Source organism: Puntigrus tetrazona, chromosome 9 (assembly GCF_018831695.1).
Source record: "Puntigrus tetrazona isolate hp1 chromosome 9, ASM1883169v1, whole genome shotgun sequence".
Taxonomy (NCBI): Eukaryota; Metazoa; Chordata; class Actinopteri; order Cypriniformes; family Cyprinidae; genus Puntigrus; species Puntigrus tetrazona.
Genome location: NC_056707.1, coordinates 18,172,527 through 18,196,503, shown reverse-complemented (window position 1 = coordinate 18,196,503; position 23,977 = coordinate 18,172,527). Strand labels below are relative to the sequence as shown.

The 23,977-nt window shown below is 37.5% G+C and overlaps 2 protein-coding genes across 4 annotated transcripts in view; both read right to left on the bottom strand.

Annotated features, from left to right (window-relative positions):
• Nucleotides 1-200: 200 nt before the first annotated feature.
• On the bottom strand, nt 201-10,772 carry slc15a2 (solute carrier family 15 member 2). The gene is made up of 24 exons (XM_043249403.1): nt 10,386-10,772; nt 9,824-9,870; nt 9,519-9,606; nt 9,258-9,399; nt 8,982-9,074; nt 8,736-8,835; nt 8,343-8,433; nt 8,136-8,213; nt 7,512-7,594; nt 7,316-7,399; nt 7,137-7,226; nt 6,833-6,877; nt 6,420-6,455; nt 5,692-5,780; nt 5,273-5,354; nt 5,035-5,160; nt 4,067-4,234; nt 3,928-3,974; nt 3,681-3,788; nt 3,490-3,586; nt 2,586-2,729; nt 2,408-2,512; nt 2,179-2,329; nt 201-426 (listed from the first exon to the last, which is right to left on the bottom strand). Exons 1-24 carry the CDS (start codon nt 10,399-10,401, stop codon nt 341-343), a joined length of 2,196 nt encoding a protein of 731 aa, XP_043105338.1. The 5' UTR covers nt 10,402-10,772; the 3' UTR covers nt 201-340.
• Nucleotides 10,773-17,278: 6,506 nt separating this feature from the next.
• Nucleotides 17,279-23,977, bottom strand: part of gli2a (GLI family zinc finger 2a) — a 65,673-nt gene continuing 58,974 nt past the window's right edge. For all 3 annotated transcript variants that reach the window (XM_043249399.1, XM_043249401.1, XM_043249402.1), the window contains 5 exons: nt 22,959-23,108; nt 21,828-21,992; nt 21,419-21,700; nt 20,396-20,732; nt 17,279-20,298 (listed from right to left, as the gene is read on the bottom strand). In XM_043249399.1, the coding sequence (XP_043105334.1) occupies nt 18,185-20,298; nt 20,396-20,732; nt 21,419-21,700; nt 21,828-21,992; nt 22,959-23,108 (3,048 nt within the window). In that variant the 3' untranslated portion in view covers nt 17,279-18,184. The remainder of the gene's footprint in view (nt 20,299-20,395; nt 20,733-21,418; nt 21,701-21,827; nt 21,993-22,958; nt 23,109-23,977) is intronic.

Genomic DNA, 23,977 nt, shown 5'->3' with positions numbered 1-23,977 from the left:
GAGAATGAGAAAACATTTTAAAGTACCTCTGCAAACAGTGATACCATTTCAGGTCTTATAACGAAAGCTTATTTGTATGAAAAACATTTTAAAATGGGTTTGCAATGCCAAAGATGACAGAATTGAAATGTTTGTGTGAAACTGCTTAACTGTACAGTACGGTGTGTTATATATTGATTGTTGCTTTTAGGATGGAGTGTCTTCACACGATGAAAACATGCAGTATTTGAACTTGGCAGTAAAGGCTTGTTTGGAGAAGAGGAGAGATGATACTGAAGGCATGGCCTCGCTTGCAGACCAGCCCAGAGCAGAGCTGGGAAAACGCGACTCCAGCGGACTGTTAAAAACTTCGAAGTCTGTCTCCTTCGTGGTTCCCTTCGGACCTCATCTCATTCCTGTTCATTTGGCTCACAAACCCAAAAGCACCTGCCCAAAAGACGGGTACAATGAGCCGTCAGTGCACCAAACTGCAGCCCAAGATGAAGATCAACCGACAAGTGACAATGCACCGGGTCCCGGTGCTTCAGGAGAAGGTGCTGGTTTGCACATATCCACCAATGACATGCTCCAGTTCCTGGTACACCCTGAGGTCATCACTCTAGTTACAAGACTAATCATGTGTCGACAAAGAGAACTTCACTCTTAATTTGGACCAGAAGAACAGTATTTTTATAAATAAAAAGATCCCATGATAACTATTTTCTTTAATCCATCACTTCTTTCGTACAATGTTTAACGCTCGTTTGTTTCCAGATCCAAAATAATAAGACGAGATATGGTCACATTTTGCATGCATTACATTTGCATGCATTTTGTATGCATCACCTGAATGGTCATTGAAGCAAAGGTCCTTTTCAGACAGACATAGTTGAGGTTGGGCAAATGTATGTTTCATAAATATGAATTTACTAGTGATTATAATCCCATTTGAATTAATCACTGTTTTTGTCACACAACATCTGTAAAAAGTACATGGCGAATGAAAATTATTCTTTTCACGACGCATGTGTTTAATTACCTTCATCAAATACTTTAAAGGCAACTTTTATCTCGTTTTTACACCATACCATAAAGTACCATAATTTTCGGTCCACATTTCTAGTTAAAATAGCAGTTGGTGAATCATATAATGCTGAAACCCCATCTAGTTTAACAATGTTCCCAGTCCTGTTCATATTAGTACATGAAATAAGAGTCCTGTGTTTAGAAACTAATTTCAGTTGAATAGCGCATGACTAACAAACGTTAGCTGAAATACAAACAGCACTAGATGCTGATATTATTAAAGTTTATTCACAAACATTGAGGTCAGTAAGACTTTTTCCATGCCTATACAGTTGATTTTTATTTTTAAAAGACTGCTTACGTGTATATATATATATATATATATATATATATATATATATATATATATATATATATATATATATATATATATATATATATATATATATATATAATTTATTTTACAAAAATAATGTTCCTTTGAACTTTCCATTTATTAAAGAATCCCCAAAAAGTATATTTTCATAGAAATATAAAGCAATTGTTTTCAGCATTTATAATAAAAGTTTCTAGAGCACCAGATCAGCAAATTAGAATGATTTTTTTTTTTTTTTTTAAATCATGCGCCAAAGAAGACTGGAGTAATGGCTGCTAAATCTTCAGCTTGGTCGTAGCAGGCATAATAAATTATATTTTAAAATATATTAAAATAGAAAACAGTTATTTAAATCATAATTTTCACATTTTTCCTGTATTTTTGATCAAATAAATACAGCCTTAGTTGAGCATTAGAGACGAAACAATAAAATCTTACAGACCTCAAACTTTTGAAAGGTAGTGTTCATCACAAACATTTTGTAACTGCTAAAAAAACGATTTCTTTTTGTAAGGTACCGCGTAAAGTAAAAGCATAATAATAATTCCTTTAGAGTAGTAAATTTCTCTTAATTCAGCTGAAATATGATCCCTGAGCAGTAGAGATCAGCATAATGCCACATAAAGGCTCTGGAACTAAATAATAAGAGTTGACACAGCTACAACAGTCTAATGTGAAAGTTAATTAGCTTATTGGCAATTAATGGGTCTGAATTGTTCTTAAGAAAGCCCAGTCATTTTTCTACATCCTGGTTTGCTTCGGCATGTCAGTCAAGGAAACTGCCTCATTTTTCTTACTTTCAGAACTTTCCATCTTCTCATCATCTGGGTCCTCTCTGAAAATCTTGTCAAGCTGGTCCGGATCCACGTAAGTGTAGAAATAGGCCATGATGGAGAAGATGATGCTGACAGCCACCAAAAGGCCAGCAAAAAGTAGGAACTCTGTCCACTGTAGATTCAAAATCAGTGTGTCAGTGAAGGGTTTATGCATTAAAAACCATAGTTTATAAGAAAGCCCACTGCCTACCTGTTCCATCCCAGCTCCCTCTGCCACAATCAGTACAATGACATTTCCAAATGCCACAGTCATAAGCCATCCCGCCTGGAGAACAGACTTCATGCTTGCCGGCGCCTAAACACAAAAAGCATAAGAATATGAAATTTATAGACACAAGCTTAAAGTACAAGACATGTGATGGACGTACCTGCGAGTAGGAGAACTCCAAACCAGTGATGGAGAACATGACTTCTCCAGCAGTGAGGAAAACATACTGAGGAACCTGCCATGCAATGTGAATATCGTTGGCCTGGATATCCTCCATCTTTTTGAATGCTAGCCCATCACTTTCCTGTGGAAATGAACCGCATGCATGTCAAGATATCCACAAAGAGAATGCATTTTTTATTGACGGTATGACTGGCTTAAATAAAAAGTTAAATAGTTGGGGTTGTCGATTGTTTTTTTAGTTTGTTTTTAATAAAAGAAGGCTCAGCAAGGCGGCATACATTTGATCAAAAATGGTTACAACCGCAATATTGTGAAATGTAATTACATATTTTTGATACATTTAATATAATTTTTTAATTATTTGATGCTCAAGAAACATTAGCACAGGTACGGTAAAGAACAAACACATTTGTTTTAAGATTCTTTGATGAATAGAACAGATCAAAATAACATGTATTTATTTATTTAGCATAAAGTCTTTGCTGCCACTTTTGATTAACTGCCTTTATTAATAAAAGCAAATATTAGCAACAACAACAACAACAAAAAAAAAAAAAAATTATAAAAAAAAAAAAACTGGTAGTAAACAAGTGAACAGATGGGGGATCATTCAGGAAAGGTGCTTATACAATTATTACCGTCTAGTTATGAATGCGGCAAAACATTTAAATAACTCGAGGCTGTGGAACTGAATGTTTCATGAAGTAAATATTTTGCAGGTGCAAATCTCACAGATCAGCAAAAACGGCCTGTAAAAACCTCAGCCAAGTTCTCATCGACTTCAACCCTTATAAAGTACACAGTAACCTATACCTTAAACGTTGCAGTAAAGCAAAAGTAACAGAAAAACATTAACTAGAAACTGAACTGTTATCACCCACCTTTGAGAGTATGACAGTATAGAAGGCACCGAAATCAAGAAGTCCCAGGTCGATTTGATATTGGTCCGAGTTTGTTTCGCAAACAACACCGTTGTGTCTGAAAAGAGAGTAAAAGAACTGTGGTAGTTGATGGGTTTACTTGAAACTGTATGGATGATAAAATAGATGCAGATTTAAAAAAAAATACTCACTCTCCCCTAGGCACACTAATATTTTGAGAAATCCCATAATTAGCAGCTGCATAAAACTCCTCAGTGCCAACGGTTATGTTGATATTCTCTGTGTGAGTGTTGATAAACCTGCAAAAGACAAAGGAGTACCGATTTCAGATAACGCCAGTTGTTTTGTCAATGGTTAGCAGCGAACACTAAAGTTTAACAAAGCTCTTAAACAGTAACTTGAAAAAAATATAAAAATTTTCTGCTGGTATGAATTTACCTTAGATAAGCAGCCCCAGTCTCAGATTTGCTGATGTGATCTTTCACCTGTTTTCAGTTTAACAATGATTTCGATTAATCAAATAATGTATAATAATGTATATGCTGGTACAGTCTTTGCTGTACAACCAGGTCCTCACCAGTTTGCATACGGCGTCACCGGTTGGTGCAGTGTACAGGAAGAGACTGTAAGCAGTCCGCTCTGTGAAGGTGAGTCCGCACTGGTGTTCGGTCCCCTTGTGACTGACAGTAACCGTGTAGAGCTGGGATTCGCCAGTGAGTGGAAGGCTTGTGTATCCCGAAGGATCCTGCATTACAAGAATGTCTTCAATCATTTAGAGTTAGTACCGTTCAGAATCTCTACAACTCATTCCCAACTAATAAAACCCAATTAGCGTCTCTGTCCGTAACATAACATAGCAGCAACATGTTTACAACAATGCGTTTACCTAAAACAAGCACAAATGCTTATACTGAGCGCAAAATTTACTTAAAGGAACAGTTCCCCCAAAAATAAAAATTCTGTCCATTTAAATCACCCTCAGGTAGTCTCAAACCTGCATGATTTCTTTATTCGAACACAAAGGAAGATATTTTAAACAAAGTTTATAACCAGGCTGTTTTCGGTCACCAAAGTTTTCTTCAGTAGGAAAAAAAAAAATACTATGGAAGTCAATGGTGACCCAAAACAGCCTGGTTATAAACTTCCTTTGTATTCGGCAGAACAAAGAAATTCATACAGGTTTGGAACTACTTGAGGGTGAGTAAATGATGGCAATTGAAATTTTTGGGCGAACTCTTCCTTTAAAATGAGGGAACAAATTAATATTTTTCTTAAATATATGAATGCATGTGCTTGTATTTATATATACACACAGTAAATATACAAAGCACACACTCATATTATATAAACAAAAACCTTTATTCTGAATGCGATTCATCGCGTTTCTGTCACTTTTGATCAATTTAAAGCATCCTTGGTGAACACGGATTTAAACAAACGTTTGGACAGTAGTGTATTGTGTAAACCTACACAGAAAAGACATTATAAACATGTTACGCTCGGCTATCATAAAATCCAATCAGCGTTTGCCTGTAGTGACGTTACCTCATATGATGTAAGTGGATCTGAGAGGATAGCGTGTCCTGGAAACCGCACAGTGACCTCCGATTCCATAAGATTGTAAACCTGAACAAGACTTTCTTTGGCAGGAGGTGGCTCCACAACGGTTTTCTGACCAAAGAGATGAAATGCATCTTTGAGTTAATGTTGACAAGCTTGAAATGACTGCTTTTAGTGGTTTCACAGAAGCTCTTTGGATCTAATATTTGAAAAATGTACATACGATAACGTTGATTTCTACGAGAGTTGCGGCACAGAATGCAAGTGCAGCGAGGATCATGCCTGCAGCCATCTTTCTTAGTGGACTGAAAATGAATGAGAAATTCAACAGAATTTAAAACAGACAAGGTTAGTAAGTCTAATGTTAACTCAAATGATGTTTATGTCCGATGGTGGTTATACTATAAGATTTTCCCCTGTCCTAATGATTTTCATCAAAAATGCATTAGAATATTTTGTATATTATTGTTTTTCTTTTGTTAAACATTATTGGGTGTACAATCTCACAAATGTTAAATCAAGAAACATACCTTCAAGGAAGTACTTTAGAGTGCGTGTAAATATGTAGACATGTATTAGTAGATTGACAGGTATTAAAATATGCATTTTTTTAATGCGATTGTTCATTTACACAGCACTCACGTGAGTTTAATCCGACACAGCCCTATCAGCGGGTATATGCCCATGTCGAAGATCGGAATGAACACCAGAATCAGCAAAGCATTCAGCATCTTAACAACACAGAAACACACGCCCATTAAATGACACAATAAACATTACATGCAGAAAAGACGTTGATCATAAAGGTGATAATCAAATTTTGTTGCTTCGATTTTTACAATCCGTCATAAACTGACTGGTCATTCCGGTATGATAGTACAGAGCAGTAAGCAGTGAATGTTTTGAATTTAGAACTTTAATGAACCTGTGTAGCATTTAGATCAATAATAATGAATAATAAAAATTGTATTATTATTTTGTATATACAAGCTACGCATTCAGTAGGGTCCAAAAATTTGAAAAATTAAATTAAAATACATTATTTTATATAGAAATAAGGCATATTTTTTTGAATTTAGAAATATAAACCTGTATAATATTTAGATCAATAATAATGAAAAAAAAATTTGTATATAATTTCAATAGGGTTCATAAAATTTGAAAACAAATTAAAACATATTATTTTTATTATTATATAGAAATATTATAATCAAAAAATTATAATTTATAGACAATATGTATTAAGTTATATTCAAATATCTTATATTACTAAATATTAAAAATCAAATCATGAACATCTAATGACTAATTGCTGTAGAATATGCATATGTACGCATCTATATGGTGAATTTTCCGTCCGTTTATCTCACCTGCATTTGATCAGGCTTTAATATGAAGCCTCCACCCTGTAAAATAAATTACAACGCACATTATTCAGATTGGAAGAAGAAATATGACTATTTTGTCATCTTTCAGGAGTAAAATATCTTAAATATCATCTTCGAAACTGATACATAGGCTAAAAGCAAAAACAAAAATCTGCATTTGAATTTCTCAACTGCAATAACATGTTAGATATTTATAACCTTTGGATTCAATAGTGACGATGTCAAAGCCTGTATATTGTTATCAAAAAATATCATCCGATCACTTCAAGGGCATTCTGTTATCTTACTTGGCATAATGCTTAATTACTTAGAACAACAAAACAATATTATGAAATGGGGAGCGATAATCAGATTCCAAAAATTGTTAATGTCTTTCTATTGGAGGTCATACTTACAAAATCCATGTTCATTCGAGTGGCCTGCAGAGTCCAGCGTGAACCCTGGCATAGAACAAAGAGAGCTATTCTTAATAAACTTTCATTCAGTACAATTCTCATTTGATTATTCTCTGATGCGTATAAAGTCCTGCGAGCAGAAGATCACTTTCCACCTATTCTTTAAATCATTATGTCCAGCAGATATTTTCCAATGTTAAAAGAACATGACTTTTTTGTTTAAGGATGTACTGGCCCTTTAAGTGAAACACTGTCGCCACAAGTTGAGTGTCACAACAATCAATCAAATATAACTTTTACCTACCTGCTGGTCAAAGAGAGCCCAAAACATGGGCAATGGAATATAGAGAACCAGCACCCTGAACACCATTTTAATTTCCTGAATGAGCCGCTTCTGTAAAAATATCAAAACCGTAATGTAATTTGGTGGACGGAGCAACACGTGATTTCCACTAGATTTGGCTTAAAGCAGCTGAAACATACAGAGTACTTCTCTTCAGCCCAATCAAGCCAGTGACTCCTTTTTGGGCTCTTCTTGGAATTCTTCCATCGATTGCGTATAGCAAACTGGTAAAAACAAGAAAAAAAAAAAAAAAAAAAAAAAAGACCGTTAGCCTTCTTTTCATGCTCCACATCCTTCAGCAACACAAAAGCTGAGTCGTTGACAAGATTTACTTACCCCAATACATTTGCAGACACGCACCAGGACATTTCCTTCTGGAGGACTTTTCTTATATAATCCACTCCCAGCGATAAACACCACTATGTGAACAAATACAAAGTTAATTGCATGCCTAATGAGTTAAATAAGCTAGATAAAGGGACTAGCATGCTTTTCTGTAGAGTGTAGTAATAATCGTATTAATTCGTACAGGCACATAAGCCTCAACTGGTTGCCAAAAATTATATTTCTCTATTTATATTGCATTTATGCATTAAGAAGACACTTTTATGCAAATAGCAACCAGCATAAAGGCAAGAACCAACATACAGAGGCCTCAAAATGTATTATGCAGTTGAGCAACAATAAAATACATATATGTATATATAACTAGCCAATGTACTTGTATGGTCCACACAGTTTTTAGACAAAGTCTTTATATCCCTTCTCTTCCTTTACAGGATTCATGGCAAAGTGAATGGGGTTCACTAATGTGCTATCGTAACATACTGGGATTTCCGAATAAATGGCCAGGAGTTAAATATACATGCCTTCCATGAGGAGTTGGTTTCACATATACATATTACCAGTTCTTCCCAAATTCCTACCATTCAACTGTCAGAAAATTGAGAGGATCGTCACCTAAGGCAATGACCATTAAAGCTGCAGGAACTCCAAAGGCCAGGGCGTAGCAATCTCCTCCAAAGCACTTCACGTCGCCTGTGGAGTTTGAGTGTAATGATGATCTAAGGTTTCTCTAATTGGCACGATAATCACTTTATGACTGCCCTATTCTTCTTTTAAGAGATTAATTGTAGCCTTATCGGTGAAGCTTATCTCGAGACTGACCTCTTAGTATTGGTGTGATGACGGTGGACAGGACACTTCCAGCATTGATTGACATGTAAAAGATGGAGAAGAATTTTCTCCTCTCTTCTGTCTGAATACAAAAGGGTTTAAAGACTTAGACATTAAAAGACACAATTTATTATGCAAAAAAAATAATAATAAAAATAATTTATAAAAATAAATTATCAATTTTTAAAAATAATAATTTAATGTCTAACCAGTATTATTTGTTATTATAAAATATATGTATATTTGTTATATATTAGATTTTTCTGTTATTTTAATGTACAACTCAAATTTTACGGTGCTTTAATTTTTTTTTTTTTTAATTTATGGAATTTTCCACTGTAAATGGGGCCGTGGTAACTGAAATAATTTTATCTTGTGACATACATGCTCTTCATCAAACTGGTCGCCACCAAATGCTGCAACACATGGTTTAATCCCTCCTGTCCCAAAAGCTATGAGGACCAGACCAAGCATCGACAAAACCCTACAAGGAAAGAACAAAAAGGTACTTTTTAATCCAACAAAACGGCATTTGTCCTTCCTTCCTCTTCCAAAAACTAAATATTTACTTCACTTGAAACCGTACCGCCTCACAGTAGCTTGCTACAGCCTGCATCAAAAGAAACTTACACATGAACAGTGCTGTCCCCCACATCAGGTATGGCACCGACAGACTTAACCACATGACCAATCACATAGACTATAGACAGATAGATGATAGTTCTGTAAAGAGAGAAAAACAAAAACATAATTCATCTATTAAGTATTAAGTACAAAACAATACAGGCTGCATTTCAGACACTTCTAATCTCTCAAATCTTATGCAAAACTGCAATACAATATGCATTACTAAGCAGGTAGAATAAGAGTCTAAGTTAGGATGTTTCTTAACACTGCATGACTTACTTAAACTTCCCCAACCACGAGTCGGCTATCAGGGCGCCTAGAAGCGGTGTGAAGTAACACAGGCTTGAGAAAGCGTGGTACACGGCTGTAGAGAGATTCTTGTCCCAGTGTAGGTAGTGGATGAAGTAAAGGGTGAGCACCGCTTTATAAAAAAAGATACATATTAATCGATACATAATTTAAAATACATCAATATATTAGAAAAGTGATTTCAGATCGCAGCGTTTTCTTTAAATGTGCTAAATGTTTCAATTCAATTACCTTTCATTCCATAGTAAGAGAATCTTTCACAGAACTCGTTGACCACAATGAAGGCAATGCTAACTGGGTAGTTAGTGCCACATAATTTCTGAGCGCAAAACAAAAAGAAGAATTTGATTACAGAGGGCTTTTTTACATTTACACTGAAAGAAAAGGAAATAAAGTCAATCTTTTATTTTATACATGAGAATAAAATGATAGTGCAGGTGAAAAATTAACCAGGGCTCAAGGCAAAAATTACACCGAACATAACCAAAATGCCCCCATGTTGAATTCCTTTGTTTTGTTGATGAAATAGCCCTCACCGGTGAGCGCGGTCCTTTTCCATGGTCTTCTGCATCAACATTTTTGTCTAGAGCAGAAAAGATAAGACAACATCAGAAAGAGTACGTGTTGAATACATTTGAAATCTGATAACACTCATGTTAAACTGTGCTTCCAGGTTTTACCCTAGCCAACAGGAAAAAAAAGGGCCAGATTCTGCAGAACACTTTTTATTTGTTGAGGTAGAATGCAGCTGATATAGCCACACAAGTCACGCTCATTTCCATCGCTTGCAAGTCTGTACTAACTCAACATTGTTTTTCCCACAGACGCCACCATTCCTGTCATCGATTATTTGGTAGCGCATCTTATTTTCGCACTGGCATTCTCAGATGCGTGATATATGCGCGGTTTATACGAAATACTGCTTTTAACTAGAAGCTGCAAAAACGTTCAATCCACGCCAATTTGCAAAAAAAAAAAAAAAAAGTCGTCGTCTGGCACAGGCGACTCCAAAATTTGTGACGCCGTCACATCGAAGACCTTTATTAAAAGCATCCAAAAGAGTTCGAACTTTAAAAAAAACAAAACAATCCTCGTTACCCTTCTTTTCCCCCATGTCTTCAATTGATCCAAGCGTGTATCTGGACACTCAGCATCTAGTGGATTCCTGAGCACGCGTCCAAGCCCGTCCCTCCACAGAGAGTGAAAACTCATCCGCTTCACGCTGCTGTTAAAGCCGTTTAACCTTCTTGGGTTAATGTTCTACTTCGTGACAAAGAATCCTTAACTCCGAACCGGGCGGGTCGATGAGCGACATGAGACCCGACACATGCATCAGATTATGCGGTTTATGCGGGAGCTACACGCTCCAAAACGTTAATATGTAAACGAACGCTGCAAATGCAACGGAAGCGTTTGGCAGGGAAAGCTTGGCGTCTTTCGTCGAGTTATATCGAGGCAGTCGCGTTGGTTAGGCTGTAGTATTGTATATGCGCCCTAATTAGCAAACTTGTGCACCCTTTTCAGGGCAGCGCCCACTTCTTTCTGTAAAAGGCGGAGCCATATTAGCATCTAACTTGACTACTAGCGGTCAACAACCTTTTGAGTGATTCTTCAGTTAAAATGTTCACCAGACAAACAACGAATAAAGGTGAGAGTTATATTAAAGAGATTTCGATGAGTTATAAGTGTAAAAATAATTTTGAGTAAATATAAGTGGTAAAAATAAATAAATAAAATAATAATAAAATTAAAAACAACATTGATAAAAAAAAAAAAAGAAGAAGAAGAAGAAGAAATGTTTTGGGAACATCAAATCAGCACGTTAGAATTATTTCTGGAGGATCATATGACTGAAAATTCAGCTTTTCCAACACATATATTACTGTTTAAAAAGACGAAAACAAGTTTAAAATTGCAATTATATTTTCGCTTTACTGCATTCATAAAATAAATGCGAACTTGGTGAAACTTTAAAGACTGGCTGCAAACCTCAATAGGTCAAGATGCCGAAACGACCCCCCAAAAAGTCACCGAGCAGTGAGAAATATCTAAATAAATTATGTATATTTAAATGCGCAAAGCTTTTTCTTTACTATGGTATCATAAAGGCGATCAGTGTGGATTTTTGGTAGATCTGATTAAAGCCACATAAACATAACTGTAAAGATATTAGAAAAGCATGAACGAGGTTGTAAAGTTTAAAGGTCCTGTGGTTATAATAGAGATTTAATGTGTCTGAGTGAAAGAGACAGAGGCAATATACAACTGCCATGCAATGCACTTCAAGAAAAAAAAGGAGTTGTGCACGCGTGCGCTCTCTGCAGGAAACACACTGTAACGGTTTGAGCAAAATTGAGTAAAATGCCGGTTTTCGCGGTATTTTAAATTAATCTGATCTCAAATATCTGTCATTATTTACTCTCGACCATTTATTTAAAAAAAAAAAATCTTCCAAAGAATACTGCTTTACCTCCGTTTCATAAAAGCGCTGAAGAACATGAGCTGTCAAGCTCCAAAATAACCAAACATCACCATATCCAACAAAAAGTGGTCCACGAGACTCGTGAAGTCTTCTTAAGCTATGATAACTTCTTGTGAGCAACAGAAACAAGTCATTTTAGCACTATCTTGGTCAAACAGCTGACTAGGTCGCTGTTCGTTAAACGTCCGTGACTCGTATCGTGCGAACGGTAATAAAGCAAGTTCGTTTCAAATGATGGTTCCTACTTTAAGCGCTGCTTTCTATATTATTGCTGCTGTATTTGTCTTTTAGTTATTTATGTATCAACTGTTGTATTTTTAAAAAACGCTACTGTATGAAGACTGGCCAGCAGATGGAGACAGCGGCATGACAAAGGTTTATTCTACAACGTTAAAATGTTCAGGGTGTATTCACGAAACATCTTGAACAACAAATGAACGGATGGAGGATTCAGCTGCGGGCGCCTTCTTCTGGCAAAACGCGGGAATTCTTTCGGCGCGTGACACTCACACTGCATTATGGGGATTCTCTAGCCTTTGAGTGCACATCGGTTGTACACCCGTTTTTGCAGCGCATTGTGGGATTGAATAAATGCACTGGAGAACGTCCACTGTGGTTCGGACACGACTTAAAATGGCTGTCCCTTCAAAATAGTGCCCTATTTGAGGGAATAGGGGCGACTTCGATGCAGCCTTAGTTTAAGAAAAGGGTCATCAAACTTGATCCTGGAGGGCTGATGTTCTGCAGAGTTTAACTCCAACTTGTCTCAACACACAAGTATACACAAGACCATGGTTAGCTTGCAGGACACCGGTCCTCCATGATTCCTGCCTTAAAATGTCTCTCTATTACACATTTTCTCACATGTCTCTCAAATTTTCCTAAAAATGCCTTACAAATACATGTGCCGTAGAGATGATTATATATCAATAATATGAGTAAAATACTGCATATAATAGTAGTGCTTCATGTAAGAGCACTGTTAAAAACATCTCCAACAAAATGTATAGTTTTTACTTCCTTTTTAAAAATATATTTATCAAGACAGAAAGACTGTCTGTTATGCTTCTCTAATTCCCTTTATTGATGTAAGATTTTTATTTTTTAGAAAGCATCTTGATGTGATTGCTCTGATATGAACACCAAAGGTAACCCATGCGGTTACTAAAATCTACTAAAAAAAATTTCAAATAGTACAAAAGGCATTATTAATATTGCGGAAATTAAATAAAACTGCATGACAATGCACCGAAAAAAACACGTGAAAACCGTGGGTTCTGTTTCTGTAGAGAAGAGAGCATTTTAATATGAGAAAATAATTAAAATAAATGTCTAGTTGTCGTCGGTATTTCGTCCATTCCACCACCAGAGGGCATTCTGGGATACGTATTTGTCTGACAAAGCGCCAGTTTACCGGAGTACTAGTAAAGATGTGTCCAGTTTCATTGCTTTCTGTTCCTTTCCTGACCACGAGTACACGAGTTTATATAGATCAGGGCAAAATTACAGTAGCTAGAATGCTTAGTGTAAAATATTTAAAAGCGATTTTGATTGTTTTGTGGCCATATATATAGGTACCACACAACAGAAGCAGAAATACGATTACTTTATCCGTGTGCACATGTTAAGAGGGAGGATAAAGGGTGTAGTGTATCCTGGTCATAAAACAAGAATGAGCGCTTTTTTGACTTCTCTTCCTTTTCCTCAACATGCTCTTGAATTAAACCTTTATAGCTGGAACCGCTGCGGTAGACAATGCCAGTTTGTTTTAATTCGGATTGAAACAAAAGATGAGTTCTCAGGGCAGAGCAGATTTATTGGACTTGTTCTGGCTGCTCGCCCCAAGCTCACTCTGATCGGTTATTACATCTTCTCAGCCCCATGACCTTCTGGGTCATTAAAACCTCAAAATGGCCACACTGGCCCGCGGCCCATTCGTGCTGTTTATTTGTTCGCGAAATTACTATATTTAACAACAGAAGAAACTGCCAAATTCAACAAACATCATTCAGAATCTGTCGGAAATGCCCGTTTATCTTTCTGTGATCACGTGAGATGCTTATTGTTTTAAGGAAAGTGATCAGACTCAATAAAATGTTACAAAGAGCTTTGTAAAAAACAAATATGATCTGAAAGACATTTGAGAATACTATATTACTATTTATTACCTCATTAATATATATATATATATATATATATATATATATATATATATATATATATATATGTCCATATATCTTTCTAACAGTATCTTTAACAGTGGCTTTAAGCCAGTAAAAACACTTGTCAAAGTCGTCGTTTTTGATTTTAACACTATAAAATATATATATGGCACCAAGGACAGATTTTTTTTTCTTCTTTCTGTCATCTATGCATTCCTCGGATTTTTAAACTTCTTTTGGATCACGTTTAAATAAAAAGCCTCATTTTTTTCTGACCCCCTCCCTTGTTTTTCAAAGATCTTTTCCTCTTTACTGGCTCTACACGAGAATCTTTTGCCCCCCTGAGATCCTGTTCAAACACCACACTTAAAAAAAAAAAAATAAATGGTTTCCAAGATCTCAGTGCACTAATGAACATACTTTCCCTTGTCAGGCTGTGGATTAAGTCCAGGGTGAACCGTGAGGAAAGAGTTGGCTGTGTAATGATGGATATCAGATGGACTAGGTTAATAGCCATCTGGAACTTTGAAAGCGTGACATGGCGATCAGAAATTGAAATAATTTTGTCTGATAATCGACAGGAACAATGATATGAATATTAACATTAATATGTGACCCCAAGATGAGGTAGACATGTCCAAGGTTGTGGGAAATTACTAGTAAAAGTTATGCATTACAGTATTGTAACTAATTTCTTACTTTTTATGTAGTGCAGTAAATGGCTTTTTCTGTTACTCGCAACTAAGATAAATGCATTTTCACATTTAGTTTAGAACTACAGTAACTATTATATTAACACGGTGCCCCTACAGCCTAAATCCAGTGCAATTGTTTTACATAGAAATCAACTCTTCAACCACTTTATACTAGTACAATAGACGCTGTGTCTAGTGCTGGACACTGCAGTGTTAGTGAACTATTGTGCATTTTTGGAAAACTGGTTGTTTTGTTCTTTATTTCAGTTTGTTTAGAACTACTCCTTTTTCTTGTCTCGGGGGAATATATGATACCTGTGAGACTACTCGGGCAAATCATTTTCTAAGGCATTTGCTTCCATTTTTCATTTTATTTATTAATTAGGCAACACTATTCATTTATTTATTTTACTTTGCTTATAAAATGAGCTAAAATAAGTTGCACTAACACTCTGGAATTAGATATTAAATATCTATACATATTTAATATTGTGATCACACATACTTCTCATGCAATTTCACACATTTTTCCTGACTTCCAGTAGCACGCAGTCTTGAAAAATAAAAGTTATAGAATGCTACAGAAGAAGCATTATCAACTTTCAAGACCTTTTTTAAGCAGTCGATGCATGCAATTTTGTCTTTAAAACAAACTAAATCTCGACCCAACCTGAATTAATTCTATTGTACAGGTGCAAGCAAATGTGATACGTATCTATAGAGCCTGCTCTCAAAGCTTTAGTACATTTCTCTCTCGATCAGTGGTGGAATGTTGGAGATTTATTAGTATTTCAATCCCTATTTGGTTCTCATGTTATTTTATTTTACTGAAGAGATGCTGTACAGACATTTACAAGAGCGGAACACTGAATTAAAAAGTACTAACAGGCCTAAAATGGACAGCTGATTCATTTGCCTGGTGCAGTGCTCTGTGCTTAAATTCACAGATCAAAGTGAGGGCTTTCATTGTTCAGCTCACACTACAGCCACAATGTCACCATTCATGCATGCATGTCTTTTAAGCCCAAAGCCTCTCATAACCCAAAGCATTGCTGGGTAAGGAGAGGAGGGTGCATTTGCGCCCCCAAACCCTGACCCGGTCAGATCTCTTTGAACGCGGAGCCTGTGTTCCTCGCAAGCATCCTTTGATGGAAAGTCTTAAGTGACTCAAAGAAAGTACAGAGGAGAGACTGTAGTAAAGTGCTGTAATTTAATGTGTTGATCTGCTTCAGAGGGTCAGAGGTCAAATTGAAGCACACTTTTTAATACCCTGAAACACTGCAAGCCTTTGGTGCAAAAGATAATGCAGAGATATATGCATGTACTGTATGACGATACATGATATCATTTGAAATCATAGAAGCAGGTGCTGTATAACGTAAAAGCTAGATGCCAAGATATTTCTAGAATAAAAGTTTGTTTGTCCCTTAGATATTATTGGGGCTTGGCATAAAAAATTAAGCCCCTTGACCTGACAACTGATCTTTTCTTGGCTCTTTGACATCTTTCTAAAATGGGACTGTTGCACAATGTCTTCGAGACTTCCAAAGATGTCCAGAGTTCCCTTATTTGGTAACTGCCTTCTGAAAGAGTGTACCTTTCTGTTACACATTTTAGTTCACAAACATTACCATTCAAATGTTTGGGGTCAGCAAGGGTTTTTTTTTTCCTTTATTTTGTAAGAAGTTAGCTGTAATAGTTGTAATAGACTTCTTATTAAAAGATGAAGACATTTTTAAGTTTCAATTTACACTGTTGTTTCTTTTTATGCATTAGAGGATCCTAAAAAGAAATCAGTTTCCATAAAAATATTAAGCAGCATAACGGTTTTCAAAACCGATAATCGTGGGAAATGTTTGTTTAGCCCCAAATCAAATGATTTCTAATGCATTATACGACACAAAATATCATGGTACTGTTGGACAAACTTATATTCTAGAATTATATTCCAGTGGTTTAGGGTCTTATTCCGAGCAACATTTCTAGAATTGTCAGTGGTGCCTTATCAGTTGCTAGTCAACTCCACTTTCATGCTATCCTCCTGTTCTTTGCGCTTCTGAGATTTACCCTGGGGCTATTTTTCCTCCATCATTTCTCTGAGAGAATAAAGAATTACAAGGCAAGAGAAATAATTTGGATGTGGATCAAATAAATCCTCAGCAAAAAATTTTTGTAAGACTGGAATCAAATCATTTGCTCCCTACACACATCAGTCAGTCCCCTGATTCACTCCTATTCAACTACAGTCAAAGTAACTATAGGAAGTGCTCAGTATGGAGTTTTCTTTTGTTCTTTTTTTTTTTTTAAACAAGATTTTATGTTATTAAAGAACAGAATTAAAATTGTCTTAAATTTAACTACAATGCTTTTGTAACAATATCTAGCAGATGAATAAGAGACAAAACAAACCCAGTGTTAAAACAGAAATGAAGATGCTGTATTGAAAATGTACAAAAGCTATACATATGTTGAGTTCTGCAAATGGCATCACAAAAAAACAAACAAACAAAACAAAACAAAACAAAACAAAAAAAACGAAGAACTCAGAGAGTTCAGACCTTCAGAACCGCTCTGTCCTTGGTGGAAATTTCTTGTAACAGAACTAAATCAAAGGCAGAAGTCATTTTAGTATGCGCCTCAAGCTCAAGAGGGTGATGAACCTGTTAATTGGGATGCGATCTCCGCTGAGAACACACAGAGTACTTGCATATTCCTTTAAAGACATCTCAAAGGACGCATGGGTTGACAGGCCTCCGCAGACTGAAGCTCAGAGACGTAATGCTGTCCTTTACTATCACACAGCCTGGATCAGATGCAACTACAGAGATCTGTAACTCCTGGAGCGTGCTTCAAAGGAATCCGTTAATATTGATGAAATTGACCATCTTTGAGCAATTGAACAGAAATGTATTTTCCACCAGTTTTTCATAATACCCCACAGAAGTGACAAGCGGGTACATCAGAGCATTGTGCACACTGAACAAGCTTGTGCAGTTAATATGCATTACACATAATTTAAAGCATGAAGGATATGGTATAACTATAAACAAAACAGAACAAAATGCAATAAAAATATCCATAAATCTATTAGTATAGCTACATACCAGATTACATAGCATTATATGAGTTTAAAAACATACTTATGTTCTTTTAAGTGAGGCACTTAGTGAATTTCAGTGCACTGTTGAGAAAGGGAAAATCAGACTTAGACAAGCCCAATAACCATTACCCTGATGTACACTAATATGCATTATCAAACTTACATCGAACATATGGCTTGTGAAACATGTCATCTTGAGGTCTTTGCCAGCCTAGTTGCATACAACAGTTGTTTTAGCAAATGTCTGATAATGTAATTGACTGTTCACCTGAAATGCCGCAAGTTTAACTCGTCAGAAATTGTATTTCAGTGCCTTTGCTCATGAAAAAAAATGCATAAACATGTTTTTCCTCCCCTTAGAGAATGAATTAGCGTTCTTAAACAGTTCACTGTATTCTGTTTCTTTTAATTGTTCGTTTTTTTTACATTAAGAAGCAAACCCTGATTAACTTTAATTCTCAAGCCATCATGTTTAAGAATTTGCTTTCCTCTGCAAGGGCTGTTAACATTGAGCTCATGTCACCAATAGCCATATTGCCAATACCTGCCGGTATCGAGGCTAGCGTAACAGAATTACGCGGGGTGGTGAGCCGTGAGGAATTCTGTGAAAGACTTTGTAGAAGGCCCGGACTTATTGTGCCAGACATTAGACTTGAATGGTCTCCGTCATCCAAGATGGCATCGAAGTCTATTTGAGTGTGCTCGAGGGTTTGAGTGGAGTCCACTGTGCTGGTGACCTGGTTAACCCCAGGAGACGCCATTGTAGACACTGAAGCAACTGTGGCTTGGTTTGCGCATGGAGACATGGGAGAAGCATAATCCACGTTGCTGTCCAACATATGGATCTCTCCTGAATAGTACATAGTGCCATTCCCATTGCTGTGTTGACCGAAGTCACCTGGTCTCTTTGGGCTAGCTTCTGAGGAGTTGACGTTGGACAGGGAGCAACCATTTTGCTGAATCACTGCTGAACCTGAGTGTTGTCTATTTAAAGGTTTGGGCTCGGACGGAGGCCTGGGCTGTATCGGTCCTCTGCCTGCATTTTGAATGCCTGACTGAGCAGGGGGGACATAATGTTGCTGGTTGATGTTATTCATATGTGAAAAGTTTGATCTGTAATTCGGTATCTCCTGGTTTTGCACCGCTCTCCCATTGGGTGGACCCATGCTGGTGCATGTTAGGCGGTGACTGGAGTTGTAATTGAGGTCCTGCCGATATCCCGGTTGAGGGTTTATTTGCTCAGATTGCCGATACTGCTGGGCAGAGTTCATCCTTTGGGTGGCCCTCTGTTGATAACCCTGCTGTATGCTAGCCAGATTCTGGCTCAATGGTACAATCTGCTGATTAGGACCAAATCCTTGGTAAGAGCCAAAGTTCTGCTTCTGCTGTACCACTGTCAAGTTCCCTCGAAGCTGCTGCTGCTTTGGAAGCCTTGCAGTTGTATCCACCGAACCAGAACTGACCTCATTCCATTGCACTGGCATGTTGTTCTTGTTCATGCCTTGTGGATTGCCCATTTGCTCTGGACCTGAGCAAACAGGCTCTAGCTGGCTTCCGTTGTTGCTTGCCATGCCCATTCGCCGCTGTCCATAGAACTGTTGCTGGGAGATCATATTACCATGGAAGTCTACTGCATGACCACCGCTGACAGAAATCCCTGGGTCCTGATTAGAGCTACCATTCTGGGAGTTAAGGTACTGTACCATGTCATCTGGTAGCACCATATCATCTTCTTGCTGATCACCTCCATCAGTTGCCATATTCTCCATTAAAACATTTTCTGAAATACTAGGCGGCCTCTGGCTGAAGGGATGACGATGCAAGCTGCCATCAGACCATGTGTTGCTCTGCAAGTTGAAAGTACGTCGATCTATCGCAGGCAGACGTGAAAGGGTCATGTTGCTGATGCTGTTGAATCGCTGAACCCTTGGCAAGGAGAGTGGGTCGATAGCTGTACGACGAACAGGATCGCTTGCTCGTCGTGGAAGATTGCCTTGAACTTCGTGAGGCATCATGCCAGGGGCGCCGTAGCCAGTGTCACTGCAGCGTCTTGAGTTGACTATACCTTGGGAATGGTGCAAATGTGCCATACTTTCCTGCGAGTCATTGTACAGGGCCATTCTAGTTCTAAGACTCATGCGATCCATGTTGGGCAGAGGTGTTGGTGGTGCACCTCCTGTGGCTGCGGCATATTTCGCTTTGAGCCGGTAGTGTTGAGCCGGCGTGAGATTTAGCAAACTTGTGAGTCCACCTGCACCACCACATTGGCTAGCTTCGCTGGAACGGCGTGACAGATCTGTGGAGATGGGGTCATAGGAGTCTGCTGAGCTGACGTTGTTGTTCCGGACACCAAATTGTGAAGCTTCGCTAGAGCGACGACTGGAGTAGCAGGGTGAAATACCGGAGGACCGACGGCTTAGCGTGTATGCTGAGCTCATTGTGCTGGTGGAGCTGTCTCTGCGCTCTTGCAGCTGATTTAGCATTGTCATCTCATATGAAGACAAGTCTCCTAAACGTTGGGTTGGAAGTCCAGGCATCTGACTGCCTGTATTTGGAGTCTCAAGCAGAGAGTCTAAAGAACAGAGTTGGGAGAGTAACGTCACTTTCTTAAAATGCACAAAGTGGCAACAAAATAATAAATAAACATATTTTTTGGCTGCAGTACTCACCAATAGAGGGTATTGGAGGCAGCTTGGTATTTCGGACTTGAGGTGATGCATTCGACCAGGAGCAGGGGTCTCTTACAGTTTTTAGCTTTTCTTTCTTAATGTTCTCAAGATTTAGTAGCCCGCCCCTGTTTTTACGCAGCTGGAGACCCACTCCTGCAGAAGTACCTGGAGAACCAGTAGAATCTACTACAGGCATGTCATCCAAAGCACTCAGGTCCCCCAAACTGCCTCCACTGTGCATGGCCATCTCTACTCCACTGTCATTGTTGGTGGCACTGCCAAGCGGCGATGGCTCACTGCTACATGATGACTGACCACCAGGGCTGGACTGATACATCTACAATGAAACAGTAATGAGCAAAGATCAGTTCCACTGATACATTTGTCACAGAATCCCGGTAGAGTTTGTGAAATTAAACAAGTTGTTCTAAATTGGAATTGTTCCACTAATAGTCTCCAGTGAACTGAATCAATGTTTTTATTAAAGATGGACAGCACCAACTATACCAAACATAACTGAAGTTGAGTTTCAAAAAAACATTGATATTGCCATGCATAAAAATACATCTACAGTGCTCACCTCAGTACAGCCTTTCCATTATTTTCAAAGAGAAGCAAATTAGTTAAGAGGAAAGGAAAGGGTTAGTATTTTAGATGAGGCAATGGTTAGTACATTAGTTTGATTTCTGTATTAAGAGCATTTCACACAGTACACGGTAAACAGCAAGATCTGAACATGCTGTATCTATACATGGGGTGATTACTTTCAATAGTGCATATTTTACATGCAAAATGATAAGTCAATAAAAGTAACTAGTTATGCAATTTATTCCTTTATAAAATAGGTAGACACCATTTGGACAGAACCAGTAACAACAGGCATTTTTTTCTCTTCCATGTTGTTTTTTCACCACATAAATTCAATGACACACCACAGTAAAAAAAAAAGAAAAAAAAGAACTTTGACAGAAAATCTCATCAGCTATGTAATAATTTATTAAGAATAAAACAGACTATTCTTACCACTGTGTTTTCCGTCTTAATAGATTTGACATGCTGGCAGTCCTCTACTCCTCGGGTGGTGCTGTTGGCTTCCCCTGACCCGTCTGTTTTTCCTCTTACATGCTTTGTGTGTGCCTCATTTTCTCCATTCCCTTTAGGAGGGTGAGGTTTAGGTGGTACATCACCACGCTGCTTCTTAGTGACATGTGCTTCTGGACCGTGAACAGTCTTCACATGTTTCCTGAGAGAACTGGGGTCTGTATAACGTTTTGTGCAACCTGGGATCTTGCACACATATGGTTTCTGAAAAGGAGTGACAGATAGCTTTCAGAGTGCAATCAAATCTGACTTAAAATTCAAATCTCTCGGTCTTAAGTCTTGAGATGAGAAACAAAATGCACATAATGAAACGGATGTTGAAAGCTCAAACCTCATTCGAGTGTGTGCGGTTCTGGTGCTTGGCTCGATCTGAAGCATTGGAAAACGCCTTGTTACAACCCTCATGCTCACATACATAAGGTTTCTCCCCTGTATGAGACCTCAAGTGAGTTTTGAGGTTTTCCAGTCGCGAATAAGCCTTCGAGCAACCCTCAAACTTGACAGAGAGAGTGAGACAAAGAGAAAAAGCAAGACATTACATCAGCCATCATCAATCTGAACCTAAAATCAAACAAAATTATGAGTGAACCTCATAAAACCTGTCAGGAACACTTCTGGGTTATATTTCATCCCTAATTTAAAGGTAAGATGTACAATTATATTTTACCTTAAAGACAATGGAACCCTTTTTGGGACCATTAAAATAGTTGCAATATTTTTTACATTTCTCATTAAACCATAATAATAATAAAAAATACTTCTGCTTATAAAGCAACTTTTTCCTGTACATAAGTTTGAGAGAATTACCCTCAGAGATTTTTTTCTTTTGTAGTAGCTTTGAAATTTTTGCTTGTTCAGACAAAGTCATTATCAATTATTATGATCAATCTTCTTTGCTTTCCTTTTCATAAAGGTTTAGCTTCTACGTTAATAATAAGCCACTGGTGTAAAAAGAGATCACATTAGATACGCAAAAAAGTGCTTATTAAAGTCATAGGTGTCTTTTCTTATAGCTCTTGTGTATATATACTGAAGGTGTGTGGAAACTTCACTAAAATTTAATCAAGACCCATGGCGCCTTCCTCTCTTCAGACTTTAATTATGTCTTCATCCTGTCAATCAGTATGCTCAGAAGTTCATTTTTTAATTGGATCTCAAACAACCTAAACTGACGTTGAGGCTGAAAACGCAAGACAGAAGATCAGTGGTCCTTCATCATTTACTAAGGAGCGTAAAAAAGTAGCCGAGATGAAAAATGTGTCCTATTTAAAATCAGGTGTTCTGCTGAAATAAGAAACAATAAGCCTATTTCTGTACAGCAATCACTTGCTCTACTTGTAGGTACAGAAATAGATGTTTATTCTTGCAATTAAAAGTACAGTAGGTATAAGTTATAAATGGGGAGGGATGAGGTGATACATGCATTTTAGAATGAAATGAAGAGCAGTGATGCATCACTTACTGTGCACTTATGGGGCTTCTCTCCAGTGTGTCGGCGCATATGGACCACTAGCATGTACTGGGCCTTGAAAGGCTTTTGTTCTCGTGAGCATTCCTCCCATCGACACACAAACTCCTTCTTCTCCCCATGGATATGGTCATTATTGATATGCTGCAGGTAGAGAAAAGCGATAACATGAAATAAACAACTGTCATAATTCCAATACCGTTTTTGTAATAAAAAAGTTTTGGTAATATTTTACTTTTTTTGTTTGAGAGAGAGAGAGAGAGAGAGAGAGAATGGTGTGCATATATGGATACATTATACAAAAGAATATAATAAATAATTATTCTGTGTAGACTGAAAAGTACTTGCTTTGTACTTCTCTAAAGCACCTAAAATAACCCTGAACGAAGTTCTTCAGGGAAGAACTCATGAAATACAATCAAACACCAGACCATTATTTTGTTTCTTGGGGTATATAATTTAGACTACAAGCAAAAAACGCAGACTATAGCCTGAGGACTAAGAAGGGTGTGCAGGGAGGAAGTTCGGCCCTCAATGTTGGTCTGGTCTCTAAACACCCCTTTGTTTTTCACTACTGATTCTTTTTTTCATATCTTCTCCAGCTGTAATTATACCTAATACTCATTCTTGCTCGTTTTATCAGGTTACTCAGAAATCTGACTAATGTTGGATAGCAATCTTGTAATCCCCAACAAAAATTTACTTGCAACTACTTAAGACCATATGTTTGTTTGTGCTTTCAATCTTAGTCTAGTGTGGGTTTTAGAACATAAAACACATGCTAGACTCAGCTTAGACTGGTTTGGGCTTGTTCTGGAATTGGAGAATGGCAGGAGACCAATTTCACTGATCCATAACCCCAAAGGATTACTGAGCTCCAGGTCCAGATCTCACGAAGAGCCAGTCTGACTCTGGGCCCAAGTGTATCTGTCACATTGTGGCTCGCAGATTGTTAATAACGGCCAGCGTAGCGGCTGAGGTGTCAGAGGTGGAGAGGGCTGCTCCAGAGCTGC

Coding starts and splice junctions, on each gene's coding strand:
- slc15a2 (XM_043249403.1), bottom strand. Junction 5,781..6,419: donor TAAAGCCTGATCAAATGCAG/GTGAGATAAACG, acceptor TGTGTTGTTAAG/ATGCTGAATGCTTTGCTGAT. Junction 2,730..3,489: donor ATACTGTCATACTCTCAAAG/GTGGGTGATAAC, acceptor TCATTTCCACAG/GAAAGTGATGGGCTAGCATT.